The sequence below is a fragment of the Eschrichtius robustus genome, chromosome 2, assembly GCF_028021215.1.
Source record: "Eschrichtius robustus isolate mEscRob2 chromosome 2, mEscRob2.pri, whole genome shotgun sequence".
NCBI lineage: Eukaryota > Metazoa > Chordata > Mammalia > Artiodactyla > Eschrichtiidae > Eschrichtius > Eschrichtius robustus.
The window spans coordinates 160748343-160771495 of NC_090825.1; the positions used below are offsets into that span (position 1 = coordinate 160748343).

The following is a 23153-nucleotide window of genomic DNA, read 5'->3' on the forward strand; positions in this document are numbered from 1 at the left end:
ATCTCTGATTAAAGTGCTTATACCATTTAATTAAGATTGTTTACAAATAGAATGGCTACAAAGCGATTTTCTTACTTTAAAAGCAGTTGACACATTGGGAAATGAGAGAATTACAGTAGTTGTGAAACAGGCAGTACTCGGTGAACAACATCAGTTCCCCTGTCAGCCCTTCTTTATTCCCAGATGTTTAGCCAAAGTCCTGAGCTGTCCTACCCTCTAGTAATCACTACAGGACAGCCTCCTCCGCCCCAGCAGAATGTTGGCTATACTCTAGCCAAATTCAGAGTATATCAGATTTCTAGCAGAAAATCAATTGCATATCAGTGTACTATAGTCGTTTTAAAAAAAGCAAAAAAGCAGAAGGCCATTAGGCAAGATCTATTCTGGACTGCTGGTGTAATCCTGCAGGGGGAGAGCGGGAATATGATGCAGTGAGGCCTCCGCGTCCTCCCCAGCAAGGAGTCTCTCGCTCTGCCCCAGGGGGGCACCCCCGGCTGCAAGGAGCCAGGCGCCCACAGGAAGCTGGCTGGAACTACCCCCTCGTGTCACTTGTTCTACTGCCCTAAACGGCTTTGTGCGTCCCCACCCCCCAGATTCTGGAAGAAGAATGCAGAGAAACTGGCCCTTACAGAGGCACTGGGGTTCTATACTAGCTCAACACAACTACGAGAGAAGAAAGGGGACACAGAGTGGGTGAGCAGACATTGTCACAACGGTGGTGGGTGTTTTGAATACTGGATGGTGTCCAGGGCAGCCCCGATGTCATAATCCTTGGTCTGTAGGAGCCTGGTGAGCCAGCCGCCTTCATCAGAGAACCCCATGGATAGCATCTGGGAGAGGGACTCAATCAGCCGGGGGTCAGCTTCTGCCAGAGAGAGTAATGACAGCCATGAGAGAGAGTCACTGGGCCCCAAATGTGACCTGTATGTGGCAGCAACCTGTCCAGCCAGCAAGTACCCAGCGCCTGCAGGGCCCGGCCCTTGTACAAGGGCTTGACCCTCACAGGGACCCTCCAAGGCAGGAACTGGCAACCTTTCTCTATGAAAGTCAGAGAATAAATATTTTAAGCTGCTTTGCAGGCTATTCGTCCCTGGCACAACTACTCAACTCTGCCGTTACAAGCATAAAAGCAGCCCAACAAAATGCAAACAAATGATCATGGCTGTGTGCCAGTAAAACTTAACATCTATGAACACAAATTTGAATTTCATCTCATTTTCCCATCTTGACTTTTTTCCAACCATTATAAAAGGAAAAAATCATTCCTGGCCCATAGGGCATAGTTTGCCACTCCCTGCTTTAAGGCAGAGAAGATAAAATACCTGTAGCCCAAGGGCTAAATTTGGCCCATAGAATGGGTTTCCACTTGAATATTGTTTTAAAAGTCATTGCCGTGTGACAGTGATGAACCAGAGCAGGGTGTGAGTGGCCTCTTTCATTCAGTGTGAGTTCTCCAGGCTGGCACACTCTCCACCCAGCCCTACTGCTTCCACACCACCTACTTTACACGGTGGCTTCCTGCCTGGCTCCTACCTGAGCCTTGGCTATGACCCCTGATCCAAGGTCAGCACTTTCCATGAGGAAACAGTGGAGATGGACCCCGAGTCCAGTTTTAGTACTGCATGGCAGTGCCAAAGCCAGCGCCGCCACCACATCACATCTGCCTTCGTAATTCTGGGTCTGGATGTTAAGTTTTAGAAAGCTGAGCTTACTAAGGCTCAGTATAGACACATAGGACAAAACCAACTCCCAATTTTCTCTTATGTCAACAGACAAGCCATGCAGTACAGAACATAATGTCTTTCTGTGTTGCTAAAAGCAACTGATAGGATGCTCTGAACGGCAAGGACAGAAATACAAAATACTTGAAATCTCTTGCCTGGTGGCAGATGTGGGTACAATGCAGCTTCCTTCAGCCCTGTGGGTCCTTCCTGGGAAGGGTCCAGAGAGCTTGGCCCTTCAGATTCAGGCATCTGTAAAGACTGGAGTTCACCTGTAGACGGGTCCACCTCTTTTGAAGACAAATGAGTCCAGTCATCATCTCCTCCTGAACAGTTATCAGACTCCATCTGTTCCTGGAACAAAACCCCCCATGAGCACAAGGACAAGGACAACAGGCCACCTGACCACAGCCTGGGAGAGTCAGGGCATGGAGGACTGGCAAGAGGCTTTTGCTTTACAAAGTTCTAGCGGAGGGTTCACAGAACAACTTAAATGCCACCGACACCCTGCAACAGAAATGGGTCCCTCTGGTTGTGTTGAGTGCCAGGGAAGGGCTGTGCTTGGGGTGCTGGGAGAAGCTCTGGGCGGCCACAACCTGGGGATGGCGTGGGAGGGTGCTTGCCTCAGGCTGACCACCTGACTCCAGGGTGATCTTGTTCACTTGCTCCACCAGAGACTGTGCCATGCCCTCCACGTCCCCGTCCGGCTTGCTGGGGTTGGAGCAGCAGCTGCTTGGCTGAGAGCTACACTTCTCCTCTGGGCTGGAGCTGCCTGGGGAGGTGGGTGTCAGGCGGCTTCTCTTTCCTCCATGTTCCACGTCAATGTCAACTTCAATGCCTGGAAGCCAAGGAGAAAACAAAAACTTGATTAATAGCTAGCATCCCAGGTGAGCTTCAGAGCCAGAAAGTCCATAAACAGACCTTGTTTTCCCCTAACCATGTAGAACACTGGCTGCACAGCAGGCAGGGCCAGGCCCTTGGAACAGGGTGAGAGCCAAATACCACGTGTGGCCAGTACCACCTGTGCCACAGTGGTGAGGACCACGTAAAGCATCGCACTTGCGTGCAGGGGCCTAGTGATGTGAAAACATGCACACTGAACACGCGAATTTTGTTTAGGCAGGCAGACAGCCCGTGCAAGCTCTGTGCAAGGCCCATTAGGCTGCAAGCACTGGCTGGCGTGTCTACCTCCAGTCTCTCATACTCTGGGGCACGTGCTCACTGAGCGGAAGGGAGGGCACAATCACCGGGGCTATGTCTTTAATTATTTTTAATTTCTCAAAGGGCATGCCCATAGCTTAGAGTCAAACTATTTTAAAAGGCTATAGAATGGATAAACAACAAGGTCCTACTGTATAACACATGGAACCATATTCAATATCCTGTGATAAACCATAATGGAAAAGAATATGAAAAAGGATGTGTGTGTATATATATGTGTGTGTGTGTATATATATATATATATATATATATAAATATATATATATATAAATATAAAACTGAATCACTTTGCTGTGCAACAGAAATTAGCACAACATTGTAATTCAACTATACTTCAATAAAATTAAAAAAAAAAAAAAAAGACTATAGTCTTCTATAGAAGATTCCCAGTCCCCCACCACACAGCCTGGCCCACTCCCCAGAGACAGCTTTCAAGCCACAAATGCTTTCTTTCTTTCTTGACTGCTCAAGTTTACTGCTTATTTCTTACTCTGGAAGATCAACACTTTACCACCCCTTCCCCTATCCTTCCAAAAACTCAAGTTTTGGTAAAAACAGCATTCAGTGTTTACATTAGTGCCACTATATAAATATTGTTCTTTGCTGGGCCAAGTACTGGCCTCATTTACTCATAAGAGTCTTTCTGTTTCTGTAGCAGTAACGATGTCCTCCTTTTCATTTGCTAACTTTCCCCATATTCTCCCACAGCTTCTCTATAGTGTTTTCTACACAGGTTAAGTGTATCAGATACCACATCCGTTCTGTTTTTTTCCCTGGAGACCACCCCTGGCGGGCATGGAGCTTCCAGCTCCAGCCTGGACAGGCAGCTCTCGGGGCCAGAGGCACAGCTACACCTTTCCTTCCATCCTGGCAACTCCTCTTGTCACTCTTTCATGTGTTGGGTACCATTTTCAAGCACCTCTTTCTTCATTCTGGGCTTATTTCTTCATTTTGGCCAGAGGGAGGGAGTTCAAGCCCAGGTAAGATGATTAAGACCCTTGCATTCCTGACAACTTTGTTCTGCTCCCACACGATCATTTTAGTTGGGTACAGAATTCGAGGTTGAAAAACCATTTTAGATGAGCCTTTTGAAGTCACTTGTCTTCCAGCTCTTGCTGTGCTCCTTGAATTCCCAAGCTTTTATAGCAACCTGGAGAGTTTCCAGAGTCTCTCTTTATCCCAAGGGTTCTGACACTTGACAATAAGCTTTGGTATGGGGTCCTTTTCTTAGTCATTGTCCAAGGCATTTGGGGTCCCTTTCAATCCAGAGGTTAATGTCCTTAGTGCCAAGAGACTGTCTTGTATTCTTTGTTCATTTCCTCCCTACAGTTTACTCTGTTCTCTTTCTGGAATTCCTTCATCCTATATTGGACCTCCAGGATTAATCCTCAAATTATCCCATCTTTTCTCTCCTTCTGCCTCTGTTTTGCTTCTAGAATATTTCCTTGAGATTATCTTAAAATCTGAGACTTCTTTTGAAGTTGTCTTTTTTCTTTTTAATTTCCAAGAACATTCTTATTCTGTTCCTTTATGTTATCATTTTTATGGTATCCTGTTTTTCATGGATACAAATACTTTTTTGTATCTCACTGAGGATGTTAACATTCTCTTCCCTATTAAGCCCTTCCTCAAGTTCCTTCTTTCCCGTGCATGGAGGTTTTCCCCAAACTGTTGGTGATCCACAGCTGTCTGATCCTAACGAGGCACTAAGGAAAAGATGATGGGAAGCACTCTCCATGGGGCCAGGGCCGTCAGTACTTTCCAACTGCAGGGTGACAGGGTGCCCAGCCAGGCACTGGGATCCTAGATGGCAGAGCTGTCAGATGCTCCTCTGGTGCATTCAGCCTCTCCTGAGCAGGGAGTGCCCAGCTTCTGCTGGACTCACTCTCATTCACGATGCCCAGTTTCAGGCTGGTGCCTCACCCTGCCCTGTGTCCCTAGTGTCCCCACCTCTGAAGCTTCCCTGGGTCAAGCGCTCCAGCAATTAAATTAAACACCAGGTCTCCTGCAAGGGTTGGCAAGGGCCAGCATCTGGCTGACTGGGACTTTGAAATCTCTACATGATCCTTAATAGGCGTCTTCAACCCCTCCCCTCGTTCCCTGGCCTTCTCTGGTCCCTGCACAGCTGGTCTTGCTTCTCAGTGGCATCCCTACGCAGGTGCATACGTGTCTGATGCCTCCACTCTGTTGGTTACTGTCCTCCATCCACTTCCCATCTTCCAAAGTTTGATAACTTCATTTTATCTTGTCCTCTATTACTTTTTTCTCTTGTTCTTTATCCATGATGCTTTATATATTTTTGTTTAATCCCTTCACTATTATTTTAGTGGAGTTTGAGGAGCAAGCAGAGATGAAAGCAGGCTTACTTAGCTACTGGTGCCCCATCTGCAAAATTTAAATTGTTCTTCTTCTTCCATTTCCCCCACAGCTTTTCATTAGGAAAGGTTCAAGCAGTCAGAAAAGCTGGAAGAACAGTACAATGAATACCCATATACTTTCTCACTTTTCTAAATGGGTGAATGATGTGACGCTTCTGTAAATGGATCACTGAAATTTTTGAACTAGGGTTTCTCCAACTTAATGATAATCTAAGACTTCAGGGCTTACAAGACTGTACCAGTCTCTGCCATGCTGTCCCCAAAGCCTCTGTGTTGGGGGCATTTATGGAAGACCCCATGACGAGGAAGGGCCCTGCTATTTTACATCCTAGGTGTCGGTGACTGCGACCTCCACCCTGGGCCTCATGGTGTTGCTCAGCTGGCTCTCACAGCACCTACCAAAAAAAGGCCTCAGGTTTGCACTTTAAAGCCACTGACTCTCTGCACACATTGCCCTCTGGGAGGTGTTAGTGGTTACATCCCCTCTGGGCCCAGGCTCTGGGAACAAATGGTCCCTTGTAGGCAGTTAGCAGACTAAGTCATCCTGTTAGTTCCTCATAAGAAAGGAAAATACCCGTAACTCCAACAACAGAGTTTAACCCATTCCTCGAATGGCTCTTGTCAATGAAAATTACGCAAAAGCATATTTTACTGAAACTTTTCTTGTTTTGTAGGGTTCCAGGCTCCTCCCTAGTTAGTAGAAACCAACTCCATCCACTTCAAAAGATCGGAAAAGGCCTTAATCCTTATCCCAAAAGACCTCTGAGCACTTGTGTCCTGAGTGGGGAATCCAGGTCAAGTTCTGAAACACTTCACAAGCTCAGATGGGTCTCGGGATGGAGAGCAAGCGTGACGCAGAGTCTCCTGGGAAGCCTTCAGAACACACACACCCCAGGCCCTACCCAAGACCCACTTACCGAATCAAGGGACCTGGGACTCCGCACTCTTTTAAAGTCCCCTGCCTGAACCTAGACTTGGTATTGTGACTTTCAGGTCGTCTCGTTCATTCTTTTAGTGAAAAATTTTGTTCTTCAGAATAATTAGTTTTAATAGTTTCCATACAACAAATTATATACCGAAAAACCAAAAAAGAACCCCAACCCTTTGTTGGTGATTCTGATGCTCAGCCAGAACCACTGTCCACTTATTATCTTCCAGAGAAAAACTTCGCATGGCCCCTAAGTAGCAACCCATTAGTTGGAATTTCTTAAAATTCTACTATGTCTTTCACTATGTCTTAAGTGAGTGGCAGGGTTTAGGGATAACCTATCTCCCAATTATTTCATCACTACTCCACTGTTACCCTCCTTAGAAGGCATTAAATATAGCAATTCTTTTTCCTCACTCTCTCAAGAACCTTTAACTCCAGTACAGAAACCATGTGTGAATTGAGCTATTTCATGTAGCAGCAATACCGAGATGTCACTGCTGCTTCAAATCTACTTCAATGAGTGTGAACAGAAATGGTCTCAGTTCGGAAACAATGGCAGTCATGCTCTGTGAGCCACAGGGTGGATGGCGGGTGGGGTTGGGCACCCTCCTACAGCATTCTTTCAGACATGGACACAACTTTTGGACAGACCAGGTGGGCACTTCCTGCCACTGCAGTCACAAAGATGAGCTCTCTTCTAGTCCAAGATCATGGATTCGTCATAATCACCTTCACTAGCTGATTCTCGCTGCCAAAACACAGCAAGTGCTTTCTAAATTCTTGGAGCTTTTGGCCTCAGGCCGGGCACACTACGGAGGCTCATCCGCCCAGACACCTACCCTGGGCCTGCGCACTGGGAACCTGGCAGCACACAGAGAACCTTCCTCCCTTACTCCTTTCCTTTCTCTCCGGCACCGGCACAAGCCCAGCACTCAGGAAGCGCCAGGAAAGGTTGGGGGTTGCAAAAAGGGAGGAAAGGCAATATGGCATCTCAACTAACTACTCACCCAAGTCCTTGAAGAAACCCCAAGACTCCTATTAGGAGAAATACAGACTGGTCTTCTCCCAAAGGACAAACAGGCAGAAGATGAGAGGCCAGCCCTGCAACTGAGCCTGGTCACCCTCCCTAGTGGGATTACCCCAACCAAACGTTGGCTGATTCCACACTCCGTGTGGAAAGCTCAAGAATCTGTCAGGGAATGCAACTTCAAGTGGCCCGTGGTGCAGCACTTGGCAAAGTTTGATATGTGGCAACAAATCCTTACTGGTCTCAAGGACACATCAGCTGCCGCTCCTCTGCAGTATCCCAAGTGAAAGCCACAAAACAGCCACCTACACACTGGTTACCAAAATGCTCTGCTGATATCAAAGGACGGACAAGGCAACCACTTACCCAGAGGGCTGAGGGCAGCTGCCACACTCTCCCCTACATTCTTGAGGAAATTCACACTGGGATCCTCCGATGGACCAGAAGCTTTGATTTTAAAAAACAAAAACAAAGATACACAATGCAAAGCATGTCTCTCAATGACTGATACCTGTCGCAGTCCTGTCACCTTCATCCCAGGAGCCCTGCCCCCGGGGCCTTGTCCCAGCAGCCTACACTCCAGTGCTTCCCTCTCTCCCTCCCTCTCTAGGCCACCTCCTGGGCCCCTTCGTCCTTCGAACCACTTCCCCTTCTGCTCCCCCTTCATCTGTGTTCCTGGTGTGTAGGTACTCCGCAGGGGGCTCAGGACATACAGTATAAAATATTATTTACTCGAATCAAACATCCCCATCTTTGTCCCTAAAGATGAAGTGAATCAAAGTACACAGTAAGATTAATAAAATCAGAATAAAACCAGAATCCAAAAGTTCAGAATGCAAGCTACATGTAAGTTTTTAACTTGGGGACTGTGTTTTAAAAGACTCGTGCAAATTTGGCTCTGACTTTCCTGACAGCTAGCATAAAAGAGAAAGGAGTACGCTGCGGAGATGCAGGTGCTGGAGGGGGCCTCCCGTCTGTACGTGAGGACCACCTCAGAAAGCAGCATGAGGAGGTGGGCAAGGGCAGGTGCATTAGTGGCCTTGGGCACTCAGGTGCCTCAGTTTTCCCACCTGTACAATGGGGATAATGCTCCACACTTTGCTGGGTTTTGTGAGGATTAAATGCCAGGAATGGCCATGAAGTCCCAGCCCAGCCATAGGCACATAGGATTTCAGGACACAGGGAAGGCCCTGCAGCTCTGCCAGCCCTCACATCTCGCCCTTCAGAGGCCAGCAGACACAAGCCTCACCTGATTCTGCAGCAGGGCCAGGGTGGGCATCCCCCACTCGAGGAGGACGTGGGCTCCAGTTCCCCGGTGGGCCCATCTCCCAGCCAGGCCACCCAAAGTGCCCGTGTTTCAGCTTCCGGAGCCAGCGGCTGTGAGAGAAGCCCTGGGGAGGGGTAGACAGAGGGGCAGGGTGGTGCCAGGTCAGGGGGCTCCTGCCACCCTGCACCCACCCCGAGCCCACAGGGAGGCCCCACTCACCTCAGAAGGGTGCCCGAAGGGGCTGGGGAAGGCAAGCTTGCTGTGCTCCCTGTGCATGCCCTTTCCCTCGCAGACGGAGCATAGGTCGTAGTCAGGGCAGACGCTGCACTTGTAGCGGGTCCCGACCACTGGCCCATTGCAACCATCACAGATAACGTTGGGGTGCACCATGTTTCGGGGCACCTCCTGAGCACACGGGGGTCGGTGGTCCCGCCGGCACTCCTTCTTCTCTGCAGGCAGGGCAGAAAGCCATGACACTCTTTGTGAGCCACGTTAGACTCCTGCTTGTCACCACTATGGGGCCATCACAGTCAGCAGGTCCCTCAGGCCACCCTTCAGACACCGAATCCACGCGAATTCACTTACTCAAGTGACAACAACAACGCAACCTCAGAGCCTGCTAGGAGGTTCACAGTCCCTGTGCCTGTGACCTGGGGACGAGTGGCCCAGGCAAGAGCAGAGCAACAGAGAGTTGTGTCTGCATGGCTTTGGCCTTGCCCCGCACTAAAATAAACCCTCAGCTCGTGGGCACAATCAAGAGTGAACCCAGGGACTTCCCTGGTGGCGCAGTGGTTAAGAATCCGCTTGCCAATGCAGGGGACACGGGTTCAAGCCCTGGTCCGGGAAGATCCCACATGCCACGGAGCAACTAAGCCCGTGAGCCACAACTACTGAGCCTGCACTCTAGAGCCCACGAGCCACAACTACTGAAGCCCACGTGTCTAGAGCCAGTGCTCTGCAACAAGAGAAGCCACCGCACCGCAACGAAGAGTAGCCCCCCCTCGCTGCAACTAGAGAAAACCTGCGCACAGCAACAAAGACCCAATGCAGCCAAAATTAAAAATAAATAAATTTAATAAATTTTTTTTTTAATTTATTTATTTTTTTTAATGTGAACCCAGAGACCCTCCGACCTCACCCCCTGTGGTGGGCATGTACTCCTTTTTCAGGCCAAGCACAGCGATAACTATGGCCCTGTCTTAAACAGCCTTCAGTCTCCTCACCCCTTCTTTAGGGGAATGTCTCCATAACCTCAAGCCAGTTGTACTCAACAGGGAACACCTGACTTCAGGCTGCCCCTTACCTTTAATGTAAATACGGAAGATGTCATCCTTCACATATGACATCGCCATCTTCAGTTCCTCGTCACTGGAAAAGGCAACCAAGTCCCCGTCCTCATCTAGATTGTTTAAAAGACAGCAAGTGAGCACCCAGGGCTTCTCAGTTGGACACCACCTGCTGAAAAGGGCTGAGGCCAGCGCGAAAGGGGCACTTGCAGGGCTATAAACTGAAGCCCTCTTGTCTGAGCCAGGGGAAAGCAGGGCTGAGGCCAAACTGCCCATTCACTCTACCACTGCCTGGAGAGTAAGTACTCCAACCTGGGCCCTGGGCGCACACGAGAGGCAGAGTACGTGTGTGCAGGCGCAGCAATGGTAGCACCTGGCACTCTGCCTCTGGGCCAGCTGCCCCGTCAGAGGTGCTGTCTCCATCCACATCCAACCAGACCCAGCCCCCCATCAACTGTGGGAGATCCCCATCTGTGACCTGCTCCTCAGGGGTCCAGCCCCTCCAAAGGCCTTGGACCTCTTGTGGCTTAGGAGAGTAAAGTAGAATACATTTGCCTGCTTCCTCCCCCAACAAAGCTAAAATTATGTATTTATATGTAGTCTCCAGTTTTTAGATGTTGGCTCAAATGGTTTAAAGCATCACCATGCAAGACAAACCACACCATACATCTGCAGGCTGGTTCAGGTCTATGGGTCACCAGATGCAACATCTACCATGAAAACAGGGGCTGTGTCAAAAGGTGGAAACAACTCAAATGTCCATCAACTAATGCACAGCTCAACAAAATGTGCTGTGTCCATAAAATTGAACCTTTCCCAGCCCCAAAAAGGAATGAAATACTGATACATACTACAACATGGATGAACCTTGAAATCATTATGCTAAGTATAAGAAGCCAGTTACAGGGACTTCCCTGGTGGCACAGTGGTTAAGACTCCATGCTCCCAAGGCAGGGGGCCGGAGTTCGATCCCTGGTCAGGGAACTAGATCCCACATGCATGCTGCACCTAAGAGTTCGCATGCTGCAACTAAGGAGCCCGCCTGCCGCAACTAAGACGGGGCCCAAATAAATAAATAAATAAAATATTTAAAAAAAAAAAAAAAAAGAAGCCAGTTACAATAGACTACATATTTTTACATGAAATGTTCAGAATAGGGAAATCCACAAAGTAGATTAGTGGTAGTTTAGGGCTTGGGGTATGGGATGATGGGGATGGGAGGATAGCTAAAGGGTAGCGTTTCTTTATAAGGTGATGGAAAGGTTCCAAGATGACTGTGATAACGGCTACACAAATCTGTAAATATGCTAAAAACTGTACACTTTAAATGGATGAATTCTATGGTATGTGAACTATAGCTCAATAAAACTGTTATTTTAAGAAAAGGTGGAAAAAATTCAAAAGAGGGGATATATGTATATGTATGACGGGTTTACTTTGCTGTACAGTAGAAACTAACACAATATTGTAAAGCAAGTACACTCCAATAAAAATTTTAAAAATAAATAAGTAAACAACGATCTACCCTGAAAATAAATAAATTTTAAAATTTGGGGCCCTGGCAAGATGGCAGCAGGCCTGAGGAAGGTCCTAGCACGGGCCCACCTACCGGCAGGCCCGCCTCCGTCCCAATCACAACAACCTCCCCCAACCCCACCCCCAGCAGCCACCAGTCTTGCCACCGCAGCTAGAAACTGAGCTGGCTCCTGGGCTCTGTCGCTACACCAACACTTCTCAACAACGTTTTCATCTGGTTCCTCTATCCACTGCCAATGGGATAACGTCTGGACTCCGCCTGGTCTTGGGCGTTCTGTGGTCTGCCCCCGATCTCCCCTCCGAGCCGCCGGCCCGGAACTCGCGGGCCAGGCCGCACAGCTGAGTCCTCCTCCCCAGCCGGTCCTTCCTTCTAGTCCGCCGGCCCAGGCTCTTCCGGGTTATTATCACAACCCCCACCTGGCACTAGGAGGCCCAGACTCGGCAGCAGCAAGATGTCACTGTAACCTGAGTGCCCCTCTGACCACCCTGTGCCTGCTCGCGAGCCGGTGAGGACGCCCCGGTGCGCCTTCGCCAAGATCTGCAACATCATGGCGGGCGGGGGCGGGGGCGGGGGCGGGGGTGGGGGTGGGGGAGGAGGTCTCTTACGCCGCCAGGCCTGAGATCCGCCCGGAGAGCCTGGCAGCGCCTGACCCTACAAAGGCCGGCTGTAGTCACCACTCCTCGTCACCAGGATGGCACCCGAAGCCGAACTAGGGACCCTCGCGGGCCGCCGTCCACCCAGCGAGCAGCCAGAGCAAACCCCCGCAGACGCCACCAGGCCCGACGAGAAAGAAGGGGCAGCCACCCCGCCGGCAGGGCAGGACTGCGTCACGACCCCGCGCCGCTGCCTTAGGGCGCCCGGCCCGCTCACCGCGGTAGTGAGCCTGGAAGCCGCCGGGCCGTAGTACGGGGAACAGGGCGGCCACCCGGCTCAGCAGCCGCTCGCAGGGCCGGGAGCCAGCTGTGGACTCAGCTTCCGCTTCGGGCTCCGGGCTAAAACAGAAGCTGAAGCGACGGATCTCGCGGGCTGCGTCCTCCTTGCCCAGAAGGTAGGCCTTCACGGTGAGCGACGCCATCACCGCGAGTTGGGAAGCAGGAGTGGAGCCGTTGAGCAGCCGCTCAGGCGTGCGGCTTTTGTAGGGCACGCTGGGAGCCCCGCCCTCCCCACTTCCTGGGGGCGGGGTCTGAGCGCGCCAGGTCCAGCCCTTGCCGCCAGGCCGTCGCGCGCGAGCCACCCTGCGGGAGCCCCAGACTCACTACAGCCTCCTCGCCGCTGGGCCCCCTCATTGCCGCCCCCTTTCCTCATTGCCCCTAATGCATCAGGGACCCCAAGAGGCCGGCCCTGCAGTCCGACATCTCGGTCTGGCGCCCGCCTCTGCACCTAGGGAAAGGGACCGGCCAGGGTCCCGCCCCAGATCCTTCGCAGGTCTGGTCTTGGCTGTGACTCAGCAGAGCAGAACCCAGGCCGCCTGGAGATGGCCAGTGCAGAAGGGAGGTGGACAACAGAGGCCGGAAGCCAGGAAGTTCCTAGGCGCTCAGCGGGCACCGCCAGCTAGAACAAATTGGCTCGCGAGGTGCTGTCCTGACCTTGCCACTCTTGGCAGCCGAACCCATTCGAAGCCATCGGCTTTTCAGGTGGCAGCCCACTCCAACATCCCCAGCATCCTCCATGACTGCCCCTTACTGAGTTGAGGGACAGACCCCCAACTGAAGCCTGAGCACCAGAGGAGCTCCCAGTTTGATAGGGGGTAGGGTTGAGAGGTGCCAGAAGAGCACAGGATCTTCCCATCCCCACCTGACTGCAGGACCTGCTAAGGCTTCCTGGAGCCTCAATGGCCACCAAGTGTCCACTGCAGCCCAAGAGACTCCCCACTGGTGCCTGGACACCCACTAGTCAGCCGGTGGTGCCCAAGGGCCTGAGGGGTCTCAGGTCTGTTGGCCTCATGGGCAGCCCAGTACTTAGCTCAACAGCCCCCAGCTAGGGACCCAGAAACAGAGGCTTTGGGCCTCTGTTGCCCACTTCCTTCCTGCGCTGGACATCTCTGGCTTTATGTGACAAAAGTGACCTGTTCAAATGGCCTGGGGGAAGGGGGTTGTTGGGGGTGGGTGTCTTCGAAGAAGGTAGGCAGGAAGGTTATGTCACCCTATGAATCCTCCCAGATACGGTTCTGTGAGTAGAAAGTCAAACCTACTGAGTCAAATTCATGCTTTTTCATGGTAGGGTTTGTGGAAGCAGGTAAAACTTCAAGGGATGGGGAAACCTGGAGACCACAGGAAGGTAGGTTGGATTTGGTTAGTCAGGTGCAAGGGGGACTTGCTTGTGGAAGCACAGCAGGGACCTGTCCACAGGTGTGGCTTGTCCTTCGCAGAGAGCTCCAGAGCAGCCCTGTAGAGAGGACAGTCCCCTCTCAGGCTTCTCTCTGCATCCCTGCTGTAAGCCGGGGAAAGTGACCCTATCTGCGGGCTGCCCTACAGACAGGGTCAGGGGACAAAGAGGGAACAGCCTCCGCTGGGCGGAGGCTGCAGTGGCCCACAGGTACCCCCGTGTGACTCAGCAGCTTGGGAGCCACTCAGCCCTGGGCAGGCCAGGCCAAGAGCCCAGCTTCCTGACCCCAGAACTTCGTCATCCCCATCTGAGAGCGTTGGGGGTGCACAAGGAAAGCCCTGTGGCTCTAGGGAACCTCAGGTTTCAGGAAGGACTCCAGGCACAGCCTCTGTCTAAACAGGCAGCTGAGACAGAGGCCGCCCCTAGGAACACATCTGCTTTCTTGCCTTTTGACTCCGTTTGGGACAGTGGTGGGTTTGCAGGGAGGGATGGAAAGCTCAGGGAGAGAAGGGTTGGAAGGAAATGGGGCCCTGGGAAGCAGGGAGACCCCCCACCCCTGGAGAGCCCAGGTTCTGGCCTTCCCAGCATGCCCCACTGCTGAGCCCCGCCCTCCTCCTGCCCTCCCCCAAGGCTTGCTAGAGGTAAACAAGGCAGCAGCTGGGGAACTCCCTGGCAGGGCCCTCTCCGCCTGTGCTTGTGGTCAGGTGGTCTGGCCGGCAGTGAGTCAGCGTCCCATGACCAGCTGTCATAACCAGGGGATCCCCGGCCCCCTTGCTGCCACCCATCTCAATGACATCAGGCAGCCAGGCAGCCGAGGTGAGGAGCTGTTGCATGGGTCTCTTCAGGACGCAGGGGCCAAAAGAGCGAGTAGAGGCCAGGGTGGCAGGGAGCTGGCCACCAGACCCTGTCCCCATGATCCAAGGCCTCCTTCCCACATCTGATTTCCTTACCCTCCCAGGGCTGCAAGGAGCTCCCTGCCCACTGACACCCCTCCCTACCCTCCAGGACATAGCATGCACACTCCGCCAATGGGAAAGCTTGGTGCCTGAATCAGGAGACCCACTATCCACTAGCCCTGCCACTGTTGGGCAAATGACCAGCCTCTCAGTTTCCTCACCTTTGAAATGGAACTGGAGTGGGACAATCTGAGTCACCGTTCCCTGGTGATGCCCCCTAGGTGTGTTAGTTGTTTGATTGCCTTTGGGGGTGTCAGCTGGGAGGGGGTGTGTCAGGCAGGAGACTACAGCCAAGATTGAGGTGAAAGAGTGGGGAGCACAGAAGAACCTTGAGTCAAAAGGTTCTGGAAGATGAGAGGAGCAGGGGTGCCTGGAAAGCCTTCTGGTTTTATTGCTCTCTGGTGTGTTGTAACCACCCACTCAGTTCTCCCTTCCAAAAATAATCCTGATACCCACCAGGGTTCTGGGCCTTCCCCAATCAATAGAAATTGACTAGAGGCCAGACAAGAAATTCAGGCAAGCCTTTATTGGAGCCCCTGCTGCAGCAGGGGGAAGCAAAAACACATAACAGTTTCCCTTACTCATTCTCTCTCTGGGGGCGGGGGGACACGGTGAGCTTGTTTCTTATACGGGGTGAGGGTAGGGGCGTGTCCAGGGGCCGGGCCAGAGGGGTGGCTTAGGTGGTTTGCCCACCCCTCTGGTGGTGATGAGTGTAGGGGGCATGTACAGTACCCTGCTTTTGCTGCCAACACCCTGTTTTTGCTCCTGGCTCTTCAGAAGTGGCAGTTGGGTTTTTTTGGTCTTTTTGTATCTTGTTGTCCATAATTTGCCCCAAATGCATATGTGAGCAGTTATTTTTTAGTCCCTTTTAGTTTCTTTGTGTTTCGTTGCTGAAGAAGTTTGTCCAGGTGTGGAAGAAGTTTGTCCAGGTGCAAGCACTGCAGCAAAGGGTCACAGGTCCCAGCCTGTCTCAATCCCATCCCTTGACAATGGTTTCCTGAAGTTCCCTTCAGTTTATTTTCTTTGGGGTATGGAGCCAAACCTAGAGGTAGGTGATGGGGCAGCCAGAGACAAGGCCACCACAGGTCACAGGCTGAGCTGCTCTGGGCCACCATTTAGATTGAAGATCACAGGGGATCAAGCCTCTCCCCACCCCAACCCCAGGCCCAAGGTTTGAGTTTGTTTCTCCATGGGGGAACAGTGTCATGGGTATGGTGCCACCAGGACACACTGCCCTAGGACCTGTCTGATATTCTCTTCCTCTCCCTAAGGAGGAAGGCACACACCCTCTCCTTGGTTCCTAACCAGTCAAATCATTCCACCTGGTGACTTTTTCCTGGCTCCTCCCCTTGCCTGGACGGCTTTCCCCACTGCCTCCAGTCACTGCTTCCAATGGCAACCTCCCACCCTAAATGCCACCTTCTCAGTGGGGCCTTCCCTGAGCAACCCCTCAGGAAAATCCCCAGGCACTGGACATCACCTCATTTTAGCCCTTCCTGCAAAAGCCCACAGCCCAGCCCAGAAAGGCCATGGGGGCGAGAGGGGGGGCTTCTGAAAGAAAAGGAGCTCAAACAGTCAGTGGTCCTGGGGAAACAAAGCTACGGAAGAGACATGGTTGGAGAGTTAGGTAATGCCAAGTTGTGGGCTCCCTGGGAGCCCCGGGGCCCTCCTGCATGGCTGCTGGAGGGCACGAGCGGCCTTTCTGGGCTGGGCTGCTCACACTAGAAGGGGGAGAGGGGACACGACAGGCCCTGCGGGGGTCATCGAGGGGGCGCGGGCTGAGTTGGACGTTACCATGCTGTGCGCATGGGACTGTGGAGACGGCTGTCACCTAAGCTGAACCGGGAAAGGGAGGCCGAGGGAGGCCCAATGCCGGGCCACGTTTGTAAATACGTATCCGAAAGCCCGGCGCCCAAGATAAAAAGAAGCATGAGATCAGACGGGCGGCGCCAGGGACCTCTCCTGTTGAGACCCCGGCCCTGCGTGCCTGCCCGGAGCGGAAGCGGCCAGGGCTCGGGCCAAGGTGAGGGTCCCTAGAAGGGGGCCGCGGGCCGCCTGGGGGAAGGCTGATCCCACCCCGGCAGCGTCCGCCAGCCAGCGCCTTCCCCTGCAACATGTGTCCTTGGGCTCCCGGCGCCGGACGGGGTCCTTGCCTGACTGAAAAGCCGGCAGGGGCTTCGGTTTTCCCGCACGATAGGGAGCGCACACCTCGCTCTATGCGTCAGATCCGCTGGTCAGAAGTGGTCTGGACAGGCCGCAGGGTCGCAGGTCCCCTAAGACACTTAACGAAGTTAAGTAGAACCTGCCTCCCCCTGCCTGGGGCGGGGGGATGTAGCGGGGCTCGGACGAGGGTCACGACTGGGATCCGAAAGCCCCGGCCCTCGCCGGCCTCTCCGGTCGTCGGTGGAAACCTACCCCCGGGCGCACAGGGCCCGGGGCCCCCAAAGCAGAGGACCAGCCTGACTGCGCAAGGTTCTGGAAAAATCAAGGGAGGAGCCATGAGGTGTGGGGGAGAGGAGCTGTGAGGAAACCACGCGGCCACCCCTGCCGGGAACTGGTGCCCCCGGCGGGTCCAGGCCGGAGACCCGCGGAGGTGCCTGGGCCTTCAGGACAGGTGGACAACAGCTCAAGGCAGAGGGGGAGGAGGAGGCGCGGGAGAAGGTGCGGAGGCTCCCAGCTGGGCTCGGGGCAGCAGAGGTCAGCGTAGCAGTCTCCCAGGAGCGCCACACCCAGGCCCAGCAGTGAGAGGGTGCCCGGGGGGCGGGAGCCGCTTTCCCGACCGGGTTGGGAGTTTAGGATCACGTGGAACGGGCGGCCGCTGCCGGTCAGGCACAGGGCCCTTTCCCTCCTCTCTCCGTCGAAAACTTTATGGAAAAGTTATCTGGCGTTCTCTCGTGCTCCGAAGTCCTGGCGCACGGCCCCTACGGCCAGGCTCCGGCACCCGCCAGTGCTTCTCTGGGAGGGGTACTTAAACGGTCGCCCCCGCCCCCGGCCCTACACGCCCCGAGCACGCTCTTCTCTCTGGCCGCTCGGCCTCATGGCTGCGGCTGGCTCTGGCCACGGCCCTGCGCGCCCTCTGCTGCTGGCGCGGGCTCTGGGCACCCCCTTTGCTCAGCTTGGGTGCCCGCGCCTGGCATTTGAGGGAGCTCAGGTAGCGTTTGCGGGGTGCGTGTGGGTCGTGCGAGTGTTGGACGTAGCGTGCATTCCTTATCGTGTAACCCTGACTCTCTGGAGCGGGGGCGGCGCGGTCCCGCTCAGACCTCTTGTAAAACCGTATCCTGGGTGTCCCCTTCCCGTGACGGCCGCGTCGCGCAGGAGTCACCAGACCTGCCCGCGAAAAGAAGGGGCCACGAGCACGGGCTCTGCGGGGGCCGCGGTGCGGGGATGCATTGTTCCAGTCGCGCTGTCGCGGTGGCAAAAGGGTGTGCCCGGGCTTCGCGCAAGCGACCGGGCAAGGGGAGGGCGTGCCCTGGCCCTGGCGGCTGAGGCAGGGTCCTCAGCAGCCGCTCTGCCTGGCGCCCAGGAGTTACTGTCTGGCAGGCCCTGAGCGGAGGATAGAGTAGAGGACTGGAGAGCCCACAGAGCCTGAGCTTCTCGGGGCCATGCTAAAGTTGGCAGGATGGCAGCCACTGCGACCTGGTTAAAAGCATGTCAGGTGGGGAGAAGTCCGCAGGGCATGGGTCACAGCTACCGAGAAGGGCACAGCCCCCTCACCCCCAGGGACCCAGACTCTTCCACCCTCAGACTGCAGTTCTAGAGGAGGAGCTGAGGTTCCCTTAGATAGGACTTCTGGAGAGAGAAGGGGGCTAAAGCCCCTCTCCACCCCTGGATTTTGCATTCCCTAGTCCCCTTGTTAACACCTGGGCTTATGGACTCTTTAATCAATAGAAATTGATAAGAGGCCAGGCCAGAAATTCAGGCAAGGCTTTACTGGGACTCCTGCTGCAGCAGAAGGGAGCAAAAACAAGTAACAGATTCTCTTGCTCCCTCTCTCAGGGGATGGGGGAGGGGGGTGCAAACTGGTTCCTTAAATGGGGTGACAGTAGGGGCAGATTAGTGCGTCACTCTGGAGGGGTGGCTTAGGTGGTCTGCCCATTCCCTTGGTGGTGCTGTGTGCAGGGATCATGCCTGGTACCCTGTTTTTGCTCCAGGCACCTCAGAAGTGGCAGTTGGGTTTTGACCTTTTTGTATCTTATTGTTCATAATTTGCCCCAATTGTGCAAGCATGCAGTTTCTTTTAGTCCCTTATAGTTTGTATTTTGTTGCTGGAGAAGATATTTGTCCAGGTGCAAGCACTGCTGTAAAGGGTCCCAGTTCCCAAGTCCCAGCCTATCTCACCCTCACCCTGCTCAATTTCCATCCCTTTTCCAGATGGGCATTTTCCTTTGGGGAGTCATTTCTCCTCTGCCATTGTGGGTAGCGTGGGGTATGCACATGACCCAGGCTTGGCCAGACAGAGCATTTGTAGCCCCCTGGGCCAGGGATGGTCATGGAAATGCCCACTGGGGCCACCTGAAAGCAGGAGCTTGCCTGCAAGCTTCTGGGTCCCTGCAGGCTGAGTGCTGGATCATGAAATGGCTTAAACCAGTTGATTTTGGTCTTGGTCAGTTGTATCCAAGAGTACTGAACCACCACCTCCCCACACCCCGTGCCTGCCACAGGGTTCCCAATGGCGGTGATGGTCACCACAATGCAGACCGGAAATAGGGGGGTCAGCTGTGGCCATGCCATGCCCTCAAACCACCAGCAGTTCCTGTTGATTGTGCTTCCCAAAAAATAAAAGTAATAACACTCTCGTAGTGCTCCTCTTATGCTGGGGAGCATTCTCAATTTTTATATATGTTAACTCACCTTCTCCCTTGAGGTGAGACCATGTGATTAGCTCTGGCCAAGCACCTGAGACAGAAGAGCCATTTATTTATTTGCCAAAGCCAGAGCTTCTAAAGCTCTCTTTCCCTTTTCCAGGGAAGCCTCAATGTTCAGGTGGTTACTCCTGTAGCCTGGGCAGGAACTACCATAAGCAGGACCCTCAGGCTTTGAAAAATATACCTTTATTAAGTCATAGAGACTTGGGATTATTGCAGCAGCATAATCAAGCCCATCCAGACTGATTATTATCCCCAGTTTACATGTTGATGAAATGTGCAGAAAGGATAAAGTAACTTGCCCAAGGTCACACAGCTTGTGTCAAGTGGAGCCAGTATTATGAACCCAGGCAGGCTGTCTTTCTAGTCCACGCTCTTGATCTCAATGATTAAAAATCTTCTAAAGAATGTCCTGAACCCATTTACTTTTTATGTCCAACCCCTGTCCCCCATTCCAGACAATGTCTCTCCTAGCTGCCTATGTCAGGGCAGAAAACCTTTTCCTCTACCCTCTTAGATTCAGTACTTGGGGCCCGTGAATTAAACCAACAAAAGACAGATGAGCAAGAAAATGTTTTTATTCATTTACTAGACAGTTATAATTTGGGGCTTATATACCAATTTAATGGGGGCAGCAGAGAGGGAAGAGGGGGAGAAAGGTACTTATGTGGAAAACACATGACTTTTAGGAAGGATAAATGGGTCCTTAGGAGAATATTTGGGAGTTTTGTGACAATGTCTATTTGGGTTATCAGGTGAAAAGAGTCAATCTGTTACTGAATGCAAGTTTGTGTGCCTGATGCACAGTGAGGCCAAAACAAACCAAAACGTTGGAGTCCGGAGCAGAGAAAGGTTTATTGCAGGGTCACACAAGAACGCATGGCTCGAGCCGAAAAAACCCCTAACTCCCCAAAGGGCAAAGCATTTTTAAAGGCAAGGTGAGGGAGGGGTGTGGTTGGTTGTTGCAAACTTCTTGGTGCAGGAACCCTTTGTTCTTGTACCTGTCCACATAGGTCACAACGTTCCTGTAAACCTCCAGCAAGACAAATGTTATTCTCTGTTCTGCAACTTTTTATCTCTATATGAATGGAAAAGTGTTATACCCTTAAAGGTCAGAGCCTTGAGAATGGGCTATCTTGTATATTTCAGGCTATAGGAAACATTCTTAACTCAAACGTTAAAGTAAAAGAAACATCTAATATGGAGTCAGATTTGTTCTTCCGTATTACAAATCTTTCCCTACCTAGTTGCTCCCAGGGAGGGGACTTAGGACACTGGAATTCTCTGGGGAGGCTCTGCTTTTAGGCAGATAAGGAAGTTCCAGGAGAAAAAAAAAAAAAGAACTATTCTCGAATGCCTTCAGCTCAAAATAATTTTTATGTCACAGTGGCACATTCTGGACCCCCTTCTCTGCAACAGCCCTGGCTGGTCTTCCTGCTTCCTCTTACTCTCTCCAGTTCCTTCTCCATGCCTGCTAAAGCGATCGTTTCAAAATGCAAATATGACTCTCACTCCCACCACAGCCCCCACTCCTCTCCCTGCTTTGGATGGATCCCACAGTTCCAAGAGTAAAAACCCAAATCCCTGATGAGGTGTGCTAGATCCTAGGCTCTGCTCTGCCCCTGTCGGTTCCAGACCTCCTCTCTCACTGAGCTCTACCCAGGCTGGCACTGATTGCTTATGCTAATCAATCCCGTACTGAGGCAACACCTTTTCTCCCCTGGGTCATACAGCTAACCTCACTTACCCAGGGAGGCCCTCTGTCCTTGTGTGGTAATTCCCCACATTATAAGCTTTCTGAGCCTCATGGACCTTACCTTCCCAGCACTGGGCACAGTGGCTGCAGATGGGACTCTGGCAGGACAGGGACTAGGTCGATGTCAGTGCACAGTGCTTCTATGTCGCCAGTGACTCAAGCATGATCTGGCACAGGTGGACGCTCAGAACATTTGTTATGAATGAATAAGGAAATGCGGTTGAGACAGGCTGGGACCTGAAACTTGGGATCCTTTGCTGCTGTGCTTGCATCTGGACAGATGTCTCCCCCAGCAACAAAATACAAAGAAACTATAAGGGACTAAAAATAACTGCCTGTGCATGCACAGTGCATGCACAGGGGCAAGTTATGAATAACAAGACACAAAAACCCAACTGCCACTTCTGAGGAGCCAGGAGCAAAAGCAGGGTACTGCACATGCCCCCTGCACACAGCACCACCAAGAGGGTGGCAGACCACCTAAGCCGCCCCTCAGGCCTGACCCCTGGACCCACCCCTACCCTCACCCCATATAAGGAACCAGCTTGCCCCCGCCTCGAGAGCAAGCAACAGAAACTGTTAACTTGTTTTCCCTCCCTCCTACTGCAACACAGGTCCCAGTAAAGCCTTGCCTGGATTTCTTGTCTCGTCTCTTATCAATTTCTATTAATTAAGGAGTCCAAGAACCCTGGTCAGTAACACACTTTGTGGAGACTCCACAAAGGGACATTGTCTCCCTCCTGGGAGAGGATGTGGGCACCTCCAGGACAACTGAATGCAGCTTCCCTGTTGGTGACAAGCAGCTGCCTGAACCTCGTTTCAGTGTCACCACACTTGGTAAGTCTCCCTTCCTGGTCCCTGAGGACCTCAGTACCCTCATTCAAGCAACGCTTTGCCCCTCCCCTTTGTCCTTTTACCCTCACTGCTTTCCCCCTCCCCTTTGTCCCTTTCCTCTCCTGATATCTACTTCTCTCTCCGTCTTCTCCTCTCTCCGTCCTCTCCTACTTCTGGCCTATCCTTCTGAGAGAGTGGATGTTGCACAGCTACAGCATCACTCCTCTCAGCTCGTGAGACCTGCTCCCTCTGGCCGGCAATGGTTCACCTTGATTGGTGACAGAGGTGGGAGGCTCCCCTCATGCCATGCAGATCTTGGTCCAGCAGGCTCTCCCTGAATGGGAGATTTATGAGAGTGACAGAAGTTCAAATCTCATATCCTGTAGTGGCTAGAAGTCTTATCGTCGCAATATGCTCACCTTTATTTTCCTGCTGCCAAGAGAAGTCCTGTCGGGAGGGAACAGGCTGAAGCAGCAGATTTCTATATACTGGTGAATGTGTGGGTGAGAGTCTGACCTGTGGGTTGGAGTCCCACAGACGACTTACAACTGACTGGTTTCCAGGCTTGATCACCCTGGTGGGCAATGGACAGGGTGCTCCCTCCTTCACTGGTCCTTTCCAGAAGCACACAGTCTGGTACCTGAATAGACACCCACAGGGGGCAGGTTGAAATGGCAATCCCTCTCTTTTTTTCAGTCTTTTCTGTCCCTCCTCCCTTTACCTCTCCCTTGGTCCTCATACCTGTACTCCCATCCCTTTCATCTTGGAGACTCCCTGTTGGCTCACCTTTTTCATGACCTCCCCCCATACTTTTCTGTTTTGTGTTCCTAACTCTGGCTGGCAGAAGGGCCAGTTGAGAGAGGAGTTGGGCTGGACAAAGTCCTCCAGAGGCCACCTCGCCATAACACCATGTCTTTGTTTCTTGTTTGTGTCTTTAAGTTTCTGTCATTGGTACATGTTGAGTCGCAGTCAGTGAATGTAAAAGGATCTTTGTTTTATGTAGTTTTGTCTGTCCAACCACTCCTGCAAGTCTCTGCCTCATTGTGGGC

The 23153-nt window shown here is 52.5% G+C and overlaps 1 protein-coding gene across 2 annotated transcripts; it reads right to left on the reverse strand.

Annotated features, from left to right (window-relative positions):
- Positions 1 to 3: 3 nt before the first annotated feature.
- On the reverse strand, positions 4 to 12482 carry SQSTM1 (sequestosome 1). Of its 2 annotated transcripts, none has more exons than XM_068536507.1 (8): positions 12239 to 12482; positions 9849 to 9944; positions 8765 to 8994; positions 8528 to 8669; positions 7645 to 7725; positions 2345 to 2559; positions 1880 to 2075; positions 4 to 865 (listed from the first exon to the last, which is right to left on the reverse strand). In XM_068536507.1, exons 1-8 carry the CDS (start codon positions 12441 to 12443, stop codon positions 708 to 710), a joined length of 1323 nt encoding a protein of 440 aa, XP_068392608.1. In that variant the 5' UTR covers positions 12444 to 12482; the 3' UTR covers positions 4 to 707. The 2 variants fall into 2 exon arrangements, with proteins under 2 accessions (XP_068392608.1, XP_068392609.1); XM_068536508.1 differs by lacking the exon at positions 12239 to 12482 and adding an exon at positions 11785 to 11903.
- Between the last annotated feature and the right edge of the window lie 10671 nt (positions 12483 to 23153).

Bases quoted from the DNA above. Each gene is read 5' to 3' on its own strand.
- SQSTM1 (XM_068536507.1), bottom strand. From the start codon at position 12,443: ATGGCGTCGCTCACCGTGAAGGCCTACCTTCTGGGCAAGGAGGACGCA. The intron at 9,945-12,238 runs GTGAGCGGGCCG...TAAACAATCTAG, and splicing joins CTTCCAGGCTCACTACCGCG to ATGAGGACGGGGACTTGGTT. The intron at 8,995-9,848 runs GTAAGGGGCAGC...CCCTGCCTGCAG, and splicing joins CTTCCGTATTTACATTAAAG to AGAAGAAGGAGTGCCGGCGG.